Source organism: Hemitrygon akajei, chromosome 12 (genome assembly GCF_048418815.1).
Source record: "Hemitrygon akajei chromosome 12, sHemAka1.3, whole genome shotgun sequence".
In the NCBI taxonomy this organism is placed as follows: domain Eukaryota; kingdom Metazoa; phylum Chordata; class Chondrichthyes; order Myliobatiformes; family Dasyatidae; genus Hemitrygon; species Hemitrygon akajei.
This window is the reverse complement of record NC_133135.1, coordinates 58674135-58696458: the sequence shown is the minus strand read 5'-3', so window position 1 is coordinate 58696458 and position 22324 is coordinate 58674135. Positions and strand designations below refer to the sequence as shown.

At 38.6% G+C, this 22324-nt stretch overlaps 1 protein-coding gene across 5 annotated transcripts in view; it reads right to left on the bottom strand.

Moving 5' to 3' along the window:
- jak1 (Janus kinase 1) overlaps positions 1-22324 on the bottom strand; it is a 150983-nt gene that overhangs the window by 43655 nt on the left and 85004 nt on the right. For all 5 annotated transcript variants that reach the window (XM_073063190.1, XM_073063189.1, XM_073063191.1 and 2 more), the window contains 6 exons: positions 20438-20594; positions 17187-17350; positions 12926-13280; positions 5541-5729; positions 4086-4243; positions 1121-1244 (listed from right to left, as the gene is read on the bottom strand). In XM_073063190.1, coding sequence (XP_072919291.1) covers positions 1121-1244; positions 4086-4243; positions 5541-5729; positions 12926-13280; positions 17187-17350; positions 20438-20594 — 1147 coding nt within the window. The remainder of the gene's footprint in view (positions 1-1120; positions 1245-4085; positions 4244-5540; positions 5730-12925; positions 13281-17186; positions 17351-20437; positions 20595-22324) is intronic.

Below are 22324 nucleotides of genomic sequence, written 5' to 3'. Positions count from 1 at the left end.
ACTTTTAAAAACAATACCAAGACTGCTGCAATTTCTTTCTTTTTTTGTATTTTTCTGCACGTACCCCCCCCCCCCCAGTAAGTGCTTGAAATGTTTCAGTTTGTATTTTTTGTTTTCTCGTTGACAACACTTCTTTAGTGTTTCAGACCATCTTGGATTTTGATGGTAAAACAGTATCAATTGGCTTAACATCCTACATGCCTGGCCAACTGCTTCCAGTCCCAGTATTTCTGTTTGCAGTGCAATAGGTCACAGAATCATAAATCGTGCAGCACAGAAGTGAGCTTTTCTGCCCACCTGATCCATGCCAACTCCAAGGCTTACCAATACTAATCCCACCTGCTGGCATTAAGTCTGTATCCCTCTACAAACTTCATACTCAACCAACCCTTTTCAATCTTGTAACTATACTTGCTTCCATCATCTCCCCTAGCAACTTGTTCCATATAACCACCAACCCATGTGTGGATAAACTTACCTTACTGGCAAACATAAAGGGGTATGCAGTATTCCAACTCTGTCAATTAAGTGACAAAATTTTACAACTTCAGAAATAAACATCTAAAAATGGAAATTGGCTGCTGTCTTGTGTCACTGTGAAATAGCTTTCTATAGAATACTGGGACATTACTTGGAATATTAATTGAAATATTCCACATGGAATATTACCACTGCACAAACTCATTTGAAGAAGTGATTTCCCAGCAACAGAACCACTCATTTACAATTAAATGAAAGTGAACTTCTAAATCAAGGAATGAGTAGTATCTATGGCCTCAACTAGTAGATGATAGCTGATCTGAAATAAAACTAGTCAGCTGCTTATCCTTCTGAAAATCTGCTGGTTTTATAGGACAGTGAGCAGAAGAGATTGCAGAGACTTGAAGATCTGATTGCCTTCTTTTAAGAACAGTGCTTGATCCCAGTAAAATACAAAACATGTCTATGTGGGTTTTGAATACTTAATTCTTTTCCTCAAAAAACATATCAAGTTTTCTTTTCCCTCCAACGATGACAGCTGAAGTTTTCTACAAAAATTGTTCACCTTGGATATCATTTGCAATATGAAGTTTAAAGAAACAAAAGAAATGTATTGCTCAAAAGCATTCACCATAGTTACCTCCAAGGGTCCACTGCATGCTACCGTCATAAGGATGTGATTGAAATCTGTGCAACTCCATCGCAACACGTACATTCCATCCTCATTGCCTTCCTGCTTCAGCTTGTTTATAGCATATTCAGTACTGACAAGAAGGAAGCAGACAAAAGGACACTATTTTGAAACATGTTTATTCCAGTTATGAGAAAAGTCAATAAAGTTCTTCAGAAAGCAAAAGACTTTAAACTGAACTCCATGAAGTTTTAAGACTAGCAAATGTTTCATGTCAAAGGTTAGGAATAAAGCATGATCTTTTTAAATGGTGTTTCCTTTAAATAGTAAGGAAACATCAGAAATTGGCAGAATCTTGGCTGAAAGAAGATTACAGCTGGGAACTTAAAATCCAGGATATACATTGTACAAAAAGGACAGGCAGATAGGCAGGGGGATGGCATGGCTGTGTTGGTAATAAGTGAAATCAAATCCTTAGAAAGAGGTGACACAGGATTGGAAGGTGTAGAATCACTGTGGGTAGAGCCAAGAAACTGCAAGGGTAAAAAGACCCCAGCGGGAGTAACATATAGACCTCCAAATAATATCCAGAAGTTCAAGAGTGTCAGGGGCAGAAGTGAGTGAAGTTGGCATGATCAGGGAGAAGGTGCTTGGGAAACTGAAAGGTCTGAAGGTAGATAAGTCACCTGGAACAAATGGTCTACACCCAAGGGCTCTGAAAGAGGTGGCTGAAGAAATTGTGGAGGCATTAGTAATGATCTTTTCAAGAATCACTGGATTCTGCCATGGTTCCGGAGGACTGGAAAATTGCAAATGTCACTCCACTCTTCAAGAAGGGAAAGAGGCAGAAGAAAGGTAAATTATAGGCCAGTTAGTCTGACCTCAGTGGTTGGGAAGATGTTGGAGTCGATTGTTAAGGATGTGGTTTCGGGGTACTTGAAGGCACATGATTTTTAAAAAAAAGGCTGAAGTCAGCATGGTTACTTTAAGAGAAAATCTCGTCTGACAAATCTGCCGGAATTCTTTGAAGAAATAACAATCAAGATAGACAAAGGAGAATTGGTGGATGTTGTGTACTTGGATTTTAAGAAGGCCTTTGACAAGGTGCCAAACATGAAACTGTTTAACAAGAGCTCACGGCATTAGAGGCAAGGTACTAGCATGACTAGAGGATTGGGTGACAGGCAGGAGGCAAAGACTAGCAATAAAGGGAGCCTTTTCTGGTTAGCTGCCGGTGTTCCGCAGGGGTCTGTAATCTTTTTATGTTATACGTCAATGATTTGGATGATGGAATTGATGGCTTTGTGGCCAAGTTTGTGGACAATATGAAGATAGATGGAAGGGCAGGTTGTGTTGAAGAACCAGAGAGGCTGCATAAGGACTTAGACAGATTATGAGAATGGGCAAAAAAGTGGAATACACAATGTTGGGAAGTGTATGGTTATGCACTGTGGTAGAAGAAATAAAAGTCTAGACTATTTTTTAATGGAGAGGATATTAAAAAAGCTGAGGTGCAGAGTGACTTGGGAGTCCTTGTGCAGGATTCTCTAAAGGTTAATTTGTACATTGAGTCAGTGTGAAGGAAGGCAAATGCAATGTTAGCATTCATCTCAGGAGGACTAGAAAATAAAAGCAAGGATGTAATTTTGAGACTTTCTAGAGCACTGGTGAGGCCTCACTTGGAGTATTGTGAGCAGTTTTAGGCCCCTTATCTTAGAAAGAATGTGCTAAAACTGGGGAAGGTTCAAAGGAGGTTCACAAAAATGATTCCAGGATTGAATAGCTTGTCATATGAAGCATGTGTGATAGTTCTGGGCCAGAATTCACTGGAATTAAGAAGAATGAGGGGGTATCCCATTGAAACCTAAAGAATTTTGAAAAGCCTCAATAGTGGATGTGGAGAGGGTGTTTCCAATGGTGTGTGGTATAGGACCAGAGGACACAACTTCACAATAGAAGGGTGCCCATTTCAGAATAGAGATGAGGAGGAATTTCTTTAGCCACAGTGGTGAATCTGTGGAATTGGTTGACAAAAGATGACTGTGGATGCCAAGTCATTGGGTATGTTTAAGGCAGAGGTTGATAGATTCTTGATTAGTCAGGGCATGAGGGGTTATGGGGCGAAGGCAGAAGATTGGGGCTGAGAGGGAAATGGATCAGCCATGACGAAATGATGGAGCAGACTCAATGAGCCAAATGGCCTAATTCTGCTCCTATGTCTTATGGAGTGAATTGCAGCAATTTAACTGATCTTTTATTAACTGCGCATTTAACTACATGCAAACTTCACCAACACTTTAAAACTATATCCCTCTCAATATGCTGAAACCTTCATTTCCCACTTTCTGATGTTCCACATGTCTACCTGTGGGAATCTAGTGACTTTTTTTAAAGTGAAAAATGCTATGTAGACACAATTTATTCTCATTCACTTGCCACACGTAACATTTTAAATATACGGTGAGCAAAAGTAACAAGTAGCAGTGAGAAAATTATTCATGACTTCTAAATACAGTCAATTTATTTAAGCCTTGGAGGCCAGCCCATTTTTGGTTGAACATCGCTACCAAATTTCATCTGGTGAAATCCAACTGCTCCTGATCTGATAACTATTCTAAAACTGAGGAATTCATGTAATATTCTGTACTATGGATTAGTTCTCCATTACAATTAGAAAGAATGGGGATTTTGGAAGTGAGTAGGTACTATCAATATTGGTTTTAAAAACCATTGAATTGTTTTAAAGACTCAGTAAGTGTTCAGTAAATTTTATTTTGATCCAGTGAAGCTAGAAAGAGAAGGAAGCTGCCTCTGCGGAGAGACTGGAGAACATTGTTGCTGATTTCAGTACCTTGGTGAGCACAGATTTAACAGCATGATATTTCTTCTGGCACTTACATTCTGAGCTTTAGGTAGAATCATTCTACGCTTCCATAAAAAAAATTATTTATTGAATACATCATTTTCAATTTACCGTATCGGCCCATGGCAGCCATGTTTAATGTTGTGCACGACTTGGGGCGGAGCCACGTCTGTGCACAGATAGTGATGGGCATCTACCGTCAAACGGAAGTAACCGTCAATCAAAGAAACCATGCACAGTGCTTCTTCATAGCAAGACAGCTCAAGCTCCTAAAACACAAAAATATTAAAGACATGATGGAAACAATTTTCAAAGAACTTAATGTTACCGATAATTCAAGGATTTAATTGCAGCACCTTTGGCAGTAATTTTTGACTATGCTGTGTCCACACTGCCTAATGGGCTAGCCAAATTTAAAACAAATAGTGTCTCATTATCAATATGTGCAGGCAGGGAGGAAAAACTAATCTATTTTTCTGTCCCTTGCATCAGACTCAGTTTCTACCATTTGCAAGTGTTTGGCAATGCACTGAAGCTGGATTAAATGATATACATAACACTTCACAGCCAGTTGGAGAAGACCCTTGCAATGGACAATATACAAAGTTCCGCTTGGGAATAAATTAATTTTACATCATCAGATTGGACTGCCAACCTTAACTTGATGTAGTGGGCAATCTTTTAAAAGGTTGTAAAGATCAAAGGAATTGTCTTTGATCCTCAGCTCAGATTATGTCTGTGGTCAAATTTGTCTCCCTTCCCTGTGCAGGAAGGAACCTGTGCCTTGCTATGAATTCAGTACGATGTATGCGATTGACGACAGAATGAGGGGAAGAACCCTGTGGTGAAGTGTTATGAGTAAATCTGTGGAATCAGGTGCCAATGGACATGTTTCAGAATGTCAGAAAGACCTCGCTGAGAAGTTAGCAAGACCTTGATGTAACTGGTTCAGGACTGGTCAATAGTCAATAAAATTAGTGAAAATATTTCAAAGCCCAATGCAGAGCATCATCGAATGAACAGGAAATTATTACAACTCATCCTCTCTTGAATTTAAACTTAGAGCACTTGGCCCTAAAAACATTTCACAGATTACTTATTAACACCCAATACCATTCTATTATCATTAAAATATCCCAGAGTTCCAAATTCATATCCTCATAAGAAATGGCCTCAATATTAATGCAATGCACACAGTGAGATGCCTATACTCTGATCATATGTAAAGTCTGCCACTTTGAAAAATGTAATTGTAAAAGAACTTGATAGACAAAAACACAAGAATGTGGCAACAAAGTAGGTCAGCGAGTTACGCCAGCTTCTTCTGCCACCTTATTGGATCTTACTGATTTGTATTTGTATTTCAAGATCATTCAACTGTCTTTGCACCTTAATAGCCTATATGAATTTTGCTTGCTCTAGATCACTATTCAGTGATCTTTCAAGAAAACTTACAAGCCTGAATGTTGTTGAAAGAAAGACTAGAATGTGGTTCTGAAATCAACAAATTGGAACCCAATAAGTCAATGAGACAAAGTGAAAAACTGGGATCATTAAATAACTTACCATCTTTTTGTTCTCTTGTTTGTTGACCATGACTATGGAGTCCTTTATGATGATGTGTGTGATCTCGTAGAAGTCGGCAAACTGAATCCAGTTCTCGCCCTGAACACCTTTACTTGCAATACTCTTACTGCTTTTGTTTGTTTTCTTGTTCTTCTTCAATTTATTTTTCTCTTTCATATTCATTACAGACTTTAATAAAGGAAAAAATGGAGGAAGTTAAGGCCCAAAATGTTGACTATCAGCTGATAATTAAGGAGAAGATTCCCAGAAATGCAACATTGGCACACTGTGGTAAAGACAAATTGTACTGTACAGCTTAAAGAATGCTGCAGTTCGTTCAGTCTCAAAACTGGAAATCCCTCAATTAGGCCTCTCAACTGTTTCCAAATTTTCCATTTTCTCTCACATGATCTGTATCCACTGATCCCTCAGTTAATCGATTCAATACATTCATAATTCCCTGCATAAAATACTTAAATTTCAAATCCCTGACCAGTTTACTTTTATATTTGAAGCCGCCTCCCAATTTAAAAGTCTGTGGGATCTGACACATTATTTTCAGGATTGATATATCCAATCCTTTAAGTAACTTGCATGCTCAAACAGAATTTCCTTAAGCCTTGCACTTTCAGAATAAACATACGTGAACACTTCACAGTTTCTGATACCTTTTATTCCTTTGTAGGCTTTATATTGTTTGCTCTTTACTACTACTTTGAATTTCTGATTAAATTGTATGGCTGCGAGTAGAACAATGTATATTGCCTTATTTGATTAATTTGTTATATACAATTTTAGCTATAATGTTCAAAATTAAAATTGTTTTGCTGTCTGTCTCTGCATTGGGCATGTTAATCCACTTTGAACTTTGATAATCATCCTCAACTAATACGCAACAGGATCTTTATCATTTTAACTAATTCAGTAACATCTAAGTTTGTGTTCTTAAATATTTTTAATTTTATGCATATGTAGGAACTAGAACCAGTGCTGTGGGGAGGAATGGGAGGAAGAAAGAAGCAGGATGAAATCTATTTATATTTCTCATATTTTTTCATGATATAGAAGCCTATCAAGCTTATGTCAGCTCACAGAGCAATCCCATTCGTGCACTTATTTCCCTATGACCAAGTCTCTCTTATCTACCTATCAGCTAACTCTCATGCCGTCTACTACACTTGTGGTGATCAACAGTAACCAATTAACCTGCTGACCGGCCTGTCTCAGATATGAGAGAAAATAAGAGAGCACACAGCAAGGAAGCCACAGAGTCACAAGAAGAACATGCAAACACCATCCCGACAATCCCAGTGGTCTGGGCCCAAGTTAACTTCCATGTGAATGGAGATACCAGCACCACTGGTGGTTGTAATGACTGTAAATGAAATGAGAGGATGGAGTGCACCTGGCTCTCTAATGTATTTATGGAGAGATGGAGTTTCCTTCTGAATAAACTAACTAGATTGGAGGGATTAACCATGGTTCTGCCCTTTGGACAGCCTTCTGTAAATTCAATGACTCACATTTTAAGTCAATTGTAGAAGCTGAAAGCACAAAAAAATGAGTCATGCTTGATGGTAAAGGTAAAAAGGTATCAAGGGGGAGCATGTGCCACTGATTACAGTGAATCTATTTCCCCTTGGGCTTTGTGCTTTCTTATTTACTTCATATTGGAGCGGGATACACTTCAGATTACAAAACCTGTAACTGCTTGCTTACACGCTGTGGGGCTGTGTCAGGAGTGACCTGTGGAGGATTGTTTCGAATACTTTGAGGCTTTCAGTCAAATTCTGTTAGCTTTCTCAGATACTTATGCAGGAGCACAGGTCTCAAGCTAGCATGTCTAGTGGACTAGACACTCAATATACACTCAGCCCACTTTTATGCTCTATTGGCTTAAAGACGAAAAGAACACAAGTCTATTGCCCAACCCAAACACTAACACACATCATGTATCAGGATAAAACCAGAGATCTGATGTCCTTGGAGGGTCAGTTCATCCAAATTTGTCCACTATAACTTATAATCTAGGAGACATACAAATATGCACTCAAATATTTTTATTTACGTGGCATTTTTCTTTCTTCCTCCTTCTCTCACACACACATACACACAAACAGAAAACACGTATTCAAAACACTTCACCGAGTTGAGAGGAAGTGGTTTCAACAAAAAAAAAGGCTGCTACTTCCTCATAATAGTAGTTTGCAAACAACACTAAAAACCTAGTAGCTTTATACAAATAATAAAGTTCCCGTGAGCTAGATTCTCCCACTGTGGTTGCACTGGAAGTTTACACTTTTGTGTAAAAGACTGTAAGGGTAAAACTAGTCTTTAACAGTAACACGTATGCAATTACTGTATGCATTACTAGTCAGCTTTCCAACTAAACTGTTTTCCTTTGCATTGAAATTACATTGAAACCCTTTCAAACTTCATTGAAAACCTGAGTGAAAAATACTACATTATCATACATCCTGCCGGCCACCCATCTTTCTAGATCGCAAAGCATTCATCAAGGATTATTTTAAATATCTTCAAAAATGGGTACATTTAAAGATAACAAAATAAATGGAAATAGTCTGAGAATCTGGAGATCAATGGTTCTGATCTGAATTCCCCGAACTTGAGAGAGAGAAAGACCATCAAATAACTGAAATAAAAGTGTTATTTCCTGGTAGATTGGAGATAGAGGAGTTAGGAATAGGGATTTCAATGACAACTCTTAACACTATTTGATTGAACAGCAACTGGTAGTGAGTGATGTGAAGTTCAAAGAGTATTTCGTGCAGCAACAGACAGGAAAACGGACAGATATATATGTTCTTAGAATAAAATTCAATGACATTTTAGGGTCTGATATCTACATTAAAACAAATATATCTTTCAAAAGCCACTTGTCATCTTCTGTTTCGTGCTGAACACTGCATTTAATAGTACAGCTCAAAACCTTCCTCCAATTTGAATTTTTCTCCCAATTACACTCCAGCAAAAATATACCAAGGCATCCTACATGAATATTATTGAACAAAAACTAACATAAAAACCCACATTATGGCTACTAGGCAAATGACAGAGTTGGGTTTTATAATGCATCTTAGAAGGCAAAATAAATTTGAGGCAGATAAAAAGACTGGAACCCAGGCCTTGGCATCTACTAATGGCGAGGAAATAAGATTCAAAGACAAGAGGACAGAACTAAAACACTGCAGAAACTTGGTAAGGCTGCAGATTACTGAGACAGGGAGAGGCATGACCATAAGGCATTTGGAATTGGGGTAAGAAATGTAGTATGGCTTAATTGGAAGTAAATTTGAGCCAAAGCAGTGGAAATGGATGAAAACTGCAACACAGAGATGACGATGTTTTGGACAAACTCAACTTAAACCCAAATAAAAATATGACTTGACCAACAAATTTCATTCTAATTACTTTTTCCTCTTCCATGATCAATTTATACCGCCATATTTAAGTTTGTTGACAACACCATTGCCGTTGGCCAAATCAAAGGTGGTGACGACTCAGCATATAGAAGGGAGATTGAAATTCTGGCTGAGTGGTGTCGTAACCACAACATCTCACTCAACATCAGCAAGACCAAGGAACTGATTATAGACTTCAGGAGCTGGAAACCAGAGGTCTACAACCCAGTCCTCACAGGAATCAGAGGTGGAGAGGGTTAGCAACTTTAAATTCTTGGACCCAGCAAGTAAGTGCAATTATGAAGAAAGCATGGCAGAGTCCCTATATCCTCAGGAGTCTGCGGAGATTCGGCATGGCATGTAAAGCTCTGACAAACTTCTATAGATGAGTGGTGAGGAGCACCATGGCTGGGTGTAGAAACACCAATGCCCTTGAACAGAAGAAGCCAACAAAAAGTAGTGGATATGGCCCAGTCCATCATGCTTAAAGCCCTCCCACCATTGAACATATCGACACAGAAAACAGTGGTAGGAAAGCATGATTGATTATCAAAGCCCCCCACGATCCTGCCGTGTTCTCTTCCCCCTGCTGCCAGCAGGAAGGTGGTACAGGAGCCTCAGCTCCAGGTTCTGGAACAGTTATTACCCCTCAAACATCAGATTCTTGAACCAAAGGGGATAATTTCATTCAACTTCACTTGTCCCATCATTGAACTGTTCCCACAACCTATGGACTCACTTTCAAGGACTCTCCACCTCCAGCTTTATTATTATTATTATCATCTCAGCTCAAGTTGGTAAACCTGAGGTAAGGACATAGCCAAAAACGCTCATTTCTCAATTGCTAAGAACTTTCGGACTATTCTAATGGTGTGTAGTATTGTGGCTTTCTGAAGATTCACATATATATTACTGCTCGTTTAATGCCTTCATTGGTTAATGCTATGTGTAGTGCCTTTGAGATGATACCAGATGTGGGTAATACTCTCAGGACAATGTACACCTGGTTCATGTTCCAAGGTCTTTCAATTTCCTCATTTAATTCAGCATTCTTATGGTGTATTTATTGACTTCTGCATGTTATGTGTGCTGGGAATGGTTATATCTATTAAATAACTTGTTCTTTCTTGTTTATCCCATATTATTATATCCAGACAGTTATTATGGATTTCATTCTCTGTAGTAACTGATCAGTCATAATTTGTGGTATTCTGATTCTAAAACTGGATCAGGCTTATATTTACAGCAAGGTGTGATTTCATTTATGAGTTTGTATTTTAAAGTAAGATTTTGATGAACAATGTTTGCAACTTCATTGTGCCTGTGTAAGTAATCAGATGTGTTAAGCTGCTACAGGATCCTGTAAGGTGTTGGATTGCTTCTGGTTTTTCTTTGGCATTTTCTACACTTAGCATCTTGAATTTGTTGGGTCTTTTATTATGTATTTTTGATAGTTTGTGTTATTTCTTTTTGTCTTTGCACAGTTTGTTGCTCTTTGCACATTGGTCATTTGACCATCCTGTTGGGAACTGTCTTTCATTGATTCTATTGTGTTTTCTGTAATTACTGTGAATGCCCACCGGAAAATAAATCTCCGTGTTGCATATGGTCACAAACATGTACTTTGATAATAAATTTACTTTGAACTTTGAATTAGATTTACAGGCTATATTCATCCAAACTTCCACACCAGGAAGATTACATGGCTCATTTATTCATCCTTCTATTCTCAAAGCCCAAACCCTACCTGACCCTGGGAAACAAAGTCCTTAAAGTGACAGTACCCAGGAGACCCATGTATGATTGTTACATTTCTTTAATTACAGCAAGCTCATGTAGGCATGTAGTTACTTTTGAAATAAAGAGTGCATTTTATTTCTTCATCTGTTTACTCTTAATGGGTAAGAGGAGCCCTTTATTTATGAGTAAGTTTTTATCCCCCATATGCTTAATACTGCAACAGATTGTCTAGTATTGATAAATAATGACACTGTTAAATTTAAATCTTGCAGACCTCAAAACATCTGGTAGAGGACAAATGGGAAAAGCAAATCTATTAAGAACAGTTGGAGCTAGCACTTGCAGTTGGAATTTAAACCTGGCAAGTGGGAAATGATGCATTTTAGGAAGTCAAATTGAGGCAGGGCATTTGCAGTCAACAACAAGGAATGTTGATGAACAGAGAGACATCGAACACTGAACTGAATCCCTTTGGCCTACGGTGCTGTGCTGACCTTTTAATAAAATCAATCTAACCCTTCCCTCCTGCATAGTCACGTGCTCACGAATCTCTTAAGCGTCCTTCAGGTATCTGCCTCTACCACCATCCCTGGTAGCACAATGCATGCACCCACCCCACTCTGTGTTTAAAATAAAACTACCTCTGACATAGTCCCACACACAATGCTGGAGGAACTCAGCAGGCTGAGATGCCCGAAACATCAACTGTATATATTTTTCCATAGCAGGCCAGGCACCATCTATGGAAAAACATATAGTTGACATTTTGGGCATTTCTGCCTGCTGAGTTCCTCCAGCGTTTTGTGTGTTATTTGGATTTTCAGCATCTGCAGATTTTCTCTCGTTTCTGACATAATCCAATCACTCTAAAATTTTGCCTCCTTGTATTAGCTATTTCCTTCCTTGGAAAAAGGCACCAATTCTAGCAATGCCTCTTATTATCTTACGTGCATTACTCAAGCCAACTTTCATCCTCCATCACTCTAAAAAGAAAAACCCTAGCTCACTCAGCCCATATGACATGCTCTCTAATTCAGGCAGCATCCTGGTAAATTTCCTCTGCACCCTCTCTAAAGCTTCTACATTCTTCCTCTAATGAGGCAACCCGAACTGAGCATAATACTCTAGTGGACCTTGGACCTCAAGTCTATAGTTCACTGAGGGTGGAAATACAGATGGAAGGATGGCAAAGGTGCCCATTTGGCATGTTTACCTTCATAGCGTGGGACACAGAATATAAAATTTTAAATTTTACATGATACTGGTTAGACCCCTCTTGGAGCATAGCGAGCAGTTCTAGTTGCTACATCTTAGGAGGGATGTGATTGTGCTAGAATTGATAGAGAGGCAATTCATTAAGATGCAGCCTGAATTGAAGGACTAGAGTTGTGGTGAGACCTTAGAAAGGCTAGTCTTGGTTTCCCTGGAGCAAAGGATGTTGAGGTGTGACCTGAAAGACGTATACAAAACTCACAAGAGGTATAGGATAGAGCAAAGAGTCAGGATATTTATCCAATGCTTAGAATATCAAGAACAAGGTGGCATAAATTCAAGGTAAGGGAAAGGAATTTTGAAGGGGATTCGTGGGGTGGGGGCTGTTTTCCACAAAAATGGTTGATATTATACTGTGGAGGCGGTGAAATAAACACAATTACTAAATTTCAGAGATTTTTGGGTGGGCATCTAAACAGCAAGGTGCAGAAAAATAAGGGCCTAGTGTAGGGGAATGAGCAAAATGTCACATAGGTGTGGCCTGTTCAGTGTTGTGCAGTAAGACTGAAGAAAAACATTATCAACCGATAAATGGTCTTGGAACTGGACACTAAAACTCAAATTGTTCTGCACTCAATATTGTCTCATGTACATCACTCACAAGCCCCAATGGCCCTCTAGCTGTAATTATAGCGCAAATAGAAATAAACTAACACATGAAATGAAGTGGTAGTACAGATTTTTTTTTAAAGTCTCAGATTTAGTCACAACAATTAAAATTGGAGTGGCTGAATTAAAATAAAATTCTTCACAACTACAGAAGAGTGAAGGAGTAACCCATTCTCATTACTACTTCCTAACACTCGGCAGATATTGACTAGTGTGGGCATCAGACAGTTGGGCTTTTAAAACTGAATATTTTACCAGTACATAAGCTCCTAAGCTGCCACAACAGCTCTCATACAGGAAACAATGTACTGGGAGGAAATGAGAAATTATGACTCACAGTACCTCTTTCAGTATGCGTCTCCACATAATTCCCATACTTCCTGTGATCATCACTTCATGTTCTTTCTCCTTCTGTTCCTTCTCAATAGGCTCATAGCTGGTCATCAAGCGTTCATTTTCTGCTGAGATCAATAGACTTGTTGGCTTAAATATTTCTGCTCCAAAATTCTTAGTCAGGGATTCCAGGGTTGCTAGGTACTTGACTTTGAGGTCATGAGGAGATACGTTGCTATCACATACTGTCTTATTGTTGAACTCTTTCAGGAAATTTTTGAAGACATTATTGATTCGACACCTGGTCAGGATGTTTCGCTGTTTGATACTTAAATTCAGTGTCTCAGGAATGTAATTCTGGTAACTGAAAGAAACAAGACAGTGTCACTTCACAATAGCATGCTACCTTGTACTTGAATCATGTTTCTGCAAAGGAAAAAATTCAATTAGCTTGGCAACTTCCTTTTATTTTAAATTGGATTTAAGGAACTCGTCTGATAATTGTCCTATAAAGTGTACTTCTTGTCCAAATTAATTCATCATCCCATGAGGTATAATAACAGTGCCCCAAACCCTATAGAAATCCATCCCAGAAGCATTGGAATGCTTTTATAGTGGTAGTGTTGGAAGAACTCTATGATACTGTCAACCTCAGCAACCATCTCCACCTGGGAATGCTACCTATTGCTCACTCCCCTCTGTACTGCTTTGTTCCTGCACACTTGTTGAATATTGCAGCAAAAAGAAAAACCCATTATCAGATTTGTACTGGCAGTCTACGCTCCCCAGTTTTGGAGCAAATGGTGGCTGGAGAAGCCATTCAGTTCAAGCCCACTTTCAACATGATCATGATGATCATGGTTCATTATCCACTTTCATACTCTATTCATGCCTTCCCTCCAAATTCTTCGACCACTCAAGCATCAGGGAACACATCTAGAGTCATAAAGGGTAGAACAGGTCTAGACTGTAATCAGGGACCCTTTGAAGTTGATCCTATTTATTTTCTCTATTTTCCCAACAACTCCTCCTAGATTCTACTACTCACAAGCACTTGGGACAATTTTACTGTTACCAAGCCACCTACCAACCACTTATTTTTGGAATGTGAGAGAAACCAAAGCATCCAGGGGAAACCATCATGGTCCTACCAACCTAATCTATCTTCATGCATCATGGTCCAACCAACCTAATCTTCATTCATCATTGTCCTACCAACCTAATCTATCTTCATGCATCATAGTCCAACCAACTTAATCTATCTTCATGCATCATGGTCCTACTAACCTATCTTCATGAATCATGGTCCTACCAACCTAATCTATCTTCATGCACCAGTACACAAATCCTCAGTTGAAGTGTGACCAAAGAGCAAGGCCTTGCTCCTGTATGCAAATGCTTTGCAATGAACCATGTCATAGGTCTCCCTATTCCTTGCTACATCTGAATGCTTGCTTTCAGTTACTGGTGTACAAGAACACATTTCATCTTCCCCTTTTCCAATCCATCTTCATTCAGCTCATCTGCCTTTCTGTTTAATCTCATATTTATCCATGTTTTATTTATCATTTTCCCAGTCACCCAACTTGTCAAAGTCACAATGGAACCCCTTTCCGCTCACCTCTACTGACATTCCACTCAACCCAATTTTATGTCATTTCCAAACTTGGAAACGTTACATGTATTTTCCTCAGCCAAATCAATGGCATATGTTGTGAATAGCAGGGTCCCAGTCACTGCCTGCCACCTAGAAAAAGCAATGATTATTCCTACTATCTATTTCTTGTATATTAATCATTTCTCAATCCTTGATAATATATTACCTTCAATATCAGGTACTTTAACTCTGCACACCAACCTCTATGAGGCCTTATCAAAAGTCTATTGGAAGTCCAAATACACCATATCCACTTGCTTATCCATTCTACTTGTTATCTTCTCAAAATAAACTTCAATAAATTGGTTTAATATGATTTTCCTGTCATCCTAACATGTTGACACATTCTAATCCCATTAAAGTGCTCTGTTATTAACTTCTCTATAATGACTCCTGCATTTCAGTACCTCTGTCATTAGTGATTTGTTCCCCTTCTTTTTCTTTTAAGGACTGGGGTTTTGTACGTCACCCTCCAGAACCACTTCAGAGTCTAAAGAATTTAAGGATGACCATCTGTGCATTGACTACTTGGGATGTAGATTATCAGGCTCTAGGTATTTGTCAGCTTATAGCTCTATTAATTTCCCAGGTATTATTTCTACTCTAATACTTTTCCATCTGTTCCTCCCACTCACTGCACTCTTGGTTCACCAACATATCTGGGAGGTTGATTAGGTATTTTGTTGTGAAGACAGTATCATACATGCCTCCTTCAAGTGAGCGAAAGGAACTACCTCACCGTAATGAAGAAGAAAAAAAATACGAAGACAATCTTAAAAGTAACACAAAGAGATTGAAAATGAAAATACATCTGACTAATAATTGTACTGAATTTGTATGGTAGAAGAGCTTTCAAAATCATCCAGGCTGAGATTCAAGATGAGATTTTTCGTAGAGCTCCATGATAAAAGCTCTGATTGAAGAAAGTTTTCTCTAGCTGATGCCTACTTGGAAAGCACTTCTTTGTCCGTGCCCTTTAGCAGCTATACCCAAAACCACACTGTGGATGGTGCTGACTGACAGATCTATTTTCCCATCTTCACTTGTGAACACAATAGGCTTAAAATTTTTAAAAATTGAACTGATGATGAAACAATTCAGACTATAGCAGGTGATACAGGGGTAATGGGATGCAGACTGAAATGAAATCTACCACAAAAAAAAAAATCAGCTTTAGCCTGCATCGGGCAGGAAACTGTCGCAGCAGACTAGCTATCCATTATATAGACTTTATTCTTCTCCATTGTACATCTGATATGTGTTCAAACACAGTTCAGTAAAAAGCTGGACATGCATGAATAACCCTGGACAGAAGCACTGTCCATTGCGTACCCCACTACAGTTGGCAGTTTCTCATGTGCCCTAAATAAAGCACACAACCTTTCATCGTATCAATCTATCTGCAGAGTTGTTTTGTTTTTGAGTCTGGGAGCCTTCACTGTGTAAATCATTCCCCTTAGCGGGCTTCTGCGTTATTAACTCAGAGGTACTGGAGATTAAGGAAATGTCATTTAAGCTAAATCATCTATTTAATAGATATAATTAATAGAAAGTGACACAGTAACTTTATTTGAAAACTCTGATCTACACAATTTTTTTACCTCTGAAGCATTTCAGTTGTGAATAACTGAACATTAGGGAGGCAGCAATCAGTAAATGAAATATTCCCAATCTATTCTTCAATTTCTCTCTGCGCAAAAACAGCTATCTGTCCTTAAAATCAAAGGTCATTCATGCGAGTTAAGACAAGTGGATATGACAATAGTAATTCACTTGTTAGTAAGTTAATTTTGGAATCAGAATCAGGTTTATTATCACCGGCATGTGTCATGGAATTTAACATAGCAGCAGTAGTACAATGCAATGTATGATAATATAGAAATAAGGGGTTAACTCCCTAAAAACTTAAATGTTGCATCCTTCATAAGTAGAAATTTTTTAAAAAATCAACGTGTTAGTTCGTAAGTTGCTCACAGCCACTATATTGCGAAGCCTTTTAGTCTTCCTTTGTGGTTGCAATCAGAAAACAGAGACCTGGATCCTTGAGGTATGTAGAAAGACCAAAACCATTGCAATTAATTGCTTTGTTGGACACCTTCTGTAACCGTGGTGGCCAATGAACATACTGTGAAGTCAATGCTGTTCAGTTTTTAGGAGTTCTCCCCCATCAGTCAGCTGACCAGTATTCAACAGAGAAAACCTACATAGTGTGAGGCAACCTGTCAACAGGAAAATAAGGTTTTGTGGACAGGAAATGTGTAAAAGCATTGCACGAATTCCAGTAACAAAATTGGCAGTCAGATAAAATCGCTCAAAGAGTTGAGGAAAGAACAAGGGTTAGATCAGATCATTATAAGAATGGATTCAAAAACAATTAAATACTGTACATTTCCAGCAGGAGAAAGACTGAAGGATTTACAGCAAAAATAGATTGAGGTGACTGCAGTCAACTGCAAGAAGACAGTTACTGAATCTCATGACCATTTCCCATTTTTAATATCTACCTACTTTCTTCATTCTGAGAATAATTCTCTAAGAGACTATATTACATAAGAAATTACATTCCAAAATAGCATTGCCATTTGCTCTACTTCTATGTAATCACAATCTCACCTCATTTCCTTGGAGATCTCGTGCAATGGGATTTTGCGGTTAAGGGCCTGATGAGTCATAGCCAGTACAGCCATTCCCAGACACTCATTCTCTATCTCATGAAATTCAGTGTCACAGTTGGGATCTCGAACAGGTGCCAAGCCTTTAATCAAATCATACTGCCCCTAAAGCAAAACAACAGTTATAAGCTTCAAACAAATATTGCACTTTGGCATGATTTTCATAACTACCTTTTGCCCAGAGGACCATCACTCTCTGAAAGAACTCAAATTAGAAAATGACTACAGAAGCTGAATATCTGAAGCAAAGACAGAAAATGCTAGAAAAACTCAGGAACCTCACCATCAGAAACATGCCCTGGAATCTGACACCTTTGGACTCGCACCATCTGGAGCATGCCCTCTTCTCGTTACCACCATCAGGATGAAGTACAGGAGCTGAATGACTTATTAATTGATTTAGGAAAAGCTCCTTCATGTATGCAATCAGATTTCTGAATGCCCATGAACGCCATCTTGTTATTCCTTTCTTTTTGCACTTCACTTATTTTTACAATTTATAGATTTTTATGTCTTTGCACAGTATGTGGTGGAATGCCACAGGAGGGGTGTGGGACAGGTGGCAGAGAAGGAGTGCCAGGGTGGGAGAGGGTGGTGCGAGTGTAGACACAGCCAGCCCTGAGACATCAGGCAGGGTCATTTGACTCCACACAATTGGTTTATTGATCATTACAGAATGTCTCTCTGGTGTTTCTAACTCTCCTCCCATTCTCAGTTCACAATAGAGACCCGGAGCAAAATTAGGTTTATCATCATTCACTTATGTCATGAAATTTATACTTTTTTTAGTAGCAGCAGTAAAGTGTTTTACATAAAATCACTACAGTACTATGTAAAAGTCTTGGGCACCCTGGTTATATACATGTGTACAGTACTGTCTGTGAACATAAATCTAATCTTGATTCATCCAATACTTCAGATATGCTGCCTTTACTGAAACTGGGAAAGTGAGGGATGCAAACTAGTTTTCTGTATGAGGGAAGGTGAGGCAGAAATATGTAGAATAAAGGAAGTGCCAGTGTTAAGATGAATCAAAATGACTTAATAGGGACAGTTCTTGGTTCACCAAGTTTCTAGTTTTTAGGTCTGTGTAATGAGTTGCTCAGGTGGGAGAACTCACCCAGCAGGCTAGACTTATGCATGGGGGGGGGGGGGGGTAAGGTTGAAAAGAAGTGTTGGAAAAGCTAATCAGATCAGGGAGCATCTGTGCAAAGTGAATCAGTTGGTGATCCAGATGAGGGACTCTTTGTCAGACCTGAGAAAAACGCAGCATAAAATAGTCTAGGCAGCTGTGCGGTGAAACTAAGGCGGACACATTCGACAGGCCAGACAATATTCTGTACAGAGAAAGGAAAAGAGAAAAAGATGGCAGTCATAAATGGTTCATTCCTACAGACAGAGAGCAAGTGCTCTGCAAAGTGATCACCCAATATGCATTTGTTTTCCCCATTTTAGAGGAAGTCACAAGATTGTGACTTGTGATCTAAATGTAGTAGTCTAGAATAGAAGTTGCTTCACTTGGAAGAATGCATTGATATTGATGTATTATTCTCACATACCAAGATGCAGTGGAAAGTTTATCTTGCACACTCTTTGTAAAGATAAAACAATTATACGGTGCTTTGAGTTAGAATACGGTAAAACAATAACAATGCAGAATAAAATGTAAAAGCTACCAAAAGAGTGCAGTGCAGGTAAACGCTAAAGAGCAAGATCATAACAAGGTTGATTGTGAGGCCAAGAGTCCATCTAATCATACAAGAGGTCCTTTCAAGAAACTGATAGTATTCGAATAGAAGCTGTCCTTGTGCCTGGTGGTGTGGGCTTTCAGGTTTTTCTATCTTCTGCCCATTGGGAGATGGGGAAAGAGAGATGTCCATGGTAGATGGGTTCTTAGATGATACTGGCTGCATTACTGAGGGCAACAAGAAAAATAGACGGAGTTTGCATTGGGAGGCTGGTTGCTGTGATGTGCTGAACCCTGGCCACAAATATTTGCAGTTTCTTGCAGTCACGTGCAGATATTATCCATTCAGACAGAATGCTTTCCATGATAAAAATTGGTAAGGATTGACGGAGAAATGCCTGAGGAATTAGAGACATTTGCGTCCCTATATGTTAGTAAGAGAAATTATAACAGGACAGATTCTGCACCTCCTTCATGCAAATGCAAGGGAAAATACCGTAAGATAATGGAGCAGGAGTCAAAGGTAGAAGAGCAGACTAGGGAATTGTAAAGTGAATCTATGGAATGCAAAATGAGAATAAGGGGCAATACCAGTCTTGAACTGGAATCTTGTTTGAGCTAGTGGAAAAGATCATGAATAATCAATGGCTTGGACAATTAATGATTCTTTCAATGAATCATGAAGATAACTGCAAATACACTTAGTGGCCACTTTGTTAGGTTCACCTGTACACCTCCTTGTAAATATAAATATCTAATTAGCCAATCATGTGGCAGCAACTCAATGCATAAAAGCATGCAGGCGTAGTCAAGAGGTTGTGTCATTGTTCAGACCAAACCTTAGAATTTGGAATGCATATGATCTAAGTGACTTTTACCATGTCGTGATTGCTGCTGTTCAGGCAGGGTGGTTTGAGTATCTCAGAAACTGCTGATCTACTGAGATTTTTTTTTATATATAAACACACAACAGTTTCTAGAGTATACTGAGGATGTTACAAAAAAAAACTGGACACATCCAGTGAGTGGCAGTTCCGTGAGCAAAAACTCCTTGTTAATGAGAAATGGCAAAGGAAAACAGGCAGACCGTCTCAACCTGACAGGAAGGTGACTCAAAGAACTGTACAACAGTGGTTTGCAGAAGAGCATCTCTGAATGCACAATGCGTTGAACCTCGAAATGGATGGGCTACAGCAACAGATGACCACGAACATACACTCTGTGGCCACTTCAGTAGGTACAGAAGGGACTGAATAAAATGGCCACTGAGTGCAAGTACCCACAGTGCACAGATGAATAAGTCAGACTGGTAGCCACTTAAATGCGCATGCACAATTCAGGGTATTGTGTAATGATCTATGTTCAACCGTATGAGGAATTATTAATGTTTACAAGGATTGTTGAAGTATTTGATTCAACAACAAATTAAAATATGGTCTTTATAGATTAGGAACTTCCTGGTTTTGGTCATCCTCAAATTCAAGATCATTAAACAAAACTCATACCTGAGCAAATAGATATTCCAAGGAATTTGCATCCAAGAGAGGAGTTCCATTTTCCATATTTTGGGGGTCACTATTATTCTTCTGCTTTCGAGCAGGAGTATGTCTCCAGACAGGTTGTTCATTTTCATTGGATCCATGCCAGTTGCCAAAGAAGAACCTGAAGAAATATGACATGCTTGGTTCTGGAAATCAATCAACGTACAATAATAACTCACAGAATGGATGCTATGGACACACACAGAGGAATAACAGAGATTTTGATGTGCAGCAAATTGCACCATGGCCTGTTTTATACCCATTGTATTTTCCAAGTTCCCACCAGTGATCTGCCTTGTTTATTGCATCAATGGAAAAACCTCAACTGAAGTCCAGCATTGCCTTCATCATTATTTTTTTCACATTGAAGTATCAACAGGTGTAAATCAACAATCTTCAGCTTATACTAACTTTTCTAACTGAGGCATCAGGAAATCTAAAGTACATTGCTTACACAAGACTTGGTAAGGAAATACTGAGTCAATGACTGTTCAAAATACCATGAACAACTGAATCATTGTGGTTAAGTGTGTTAGCCAATGATTTTCAGCTTATACAAGTTATCAGGACATATGGGATGTTGGAAAGCTCTAATTATAAGACATGCAAGAGCTGGTTACATGCACTTTACAGCATACAGATAATAATTAGGAAGCTGGAAAAGATGTACAGCTAAAGTAGTTTGCACAACCAACCAGACCAGGAACAAATAATTCAATTAAAAATGAGCATCTAACTTACTGTTATCCTTATCTCAATGAACACTGCCCCAACGGTTAGCACACTTACCAAAAGGATCTCAAAAATCTAATGAACTCTATTAAATGTAATCAAACACAGAGGGAAAATTCAGCTTCACTTGATGTGAAATTTGCCCAAGCTGACAGAGCAACGACCATATAAAACCTGGGTTTTCCTGATAAGAAGACATAGCCACAAAGGTCTGTGTCAAATTGTTGTTTACATTCTGGATTTAAAAATCCACTGTACACTGCATATACCTGTATATAGAAATGGCAGATCAACCAGATTAACAGAAAGGTGCAGCAAAACAAGGATAAAACAAATGTCAAGTGTTAAATATTAAAGCCAAAATCTATAAAAAGTTAAAGCAGTTTTTTTTAAAACACAAACCCTTCCACGTTGATAAAAAAAAGTTTTTCTGAAATAGCATAACTTGCATTTTCTCTTTGCAGCTATTGATTCAGACATCTTAGATTTACATTTTTCACTGTAAAATAAGCCTGTTGTTGTGTTGCAATAGCTTTCAACCCTATTAGAGTAAACAGACCATCAAAGCAATGAACTGTTAAGTACATCAGTGCATGAATCACTTTGATACCTGGAAAATGAGCCACAACACCACCAGGTTGTGTAGCCCCGAGCCCATCACCTTTCCTACCAGCTTCATCGCACTTGAGCTACGATTCTGAGTCAACGAAAAAGGCAAAAACCTCTGATATGCTCACCTCATGTCTCTTCCCTCTACTACATTAAAACAAAATTGGTGAAGGTCTAGGAGAAGGCTGCTTGCATGCATAAGTAGTATATGATAAATATGGAATAGAATGTTGAAAACATTCACTGCTTTAAATTAGATACACAGCAATATGTAAAGCTTAAAATATGTAAAGTATGTGTGCATGGTACTCATAAATTTCAGGTGAATATCACAACCCGTTTATTCTAAATCAATGGCATTTCATAAATTATAAAACTTTTTCTTTGCCCTGTGCTTAACATATTCAAACAGTTAACCATTTTACTTTTCTTTACAATGCTAAATGAAGATTCCGCCAAAGAGCAGCATCAGCTGATGCATCACTGGGGTGAATCCTTCTATTTTTTAAA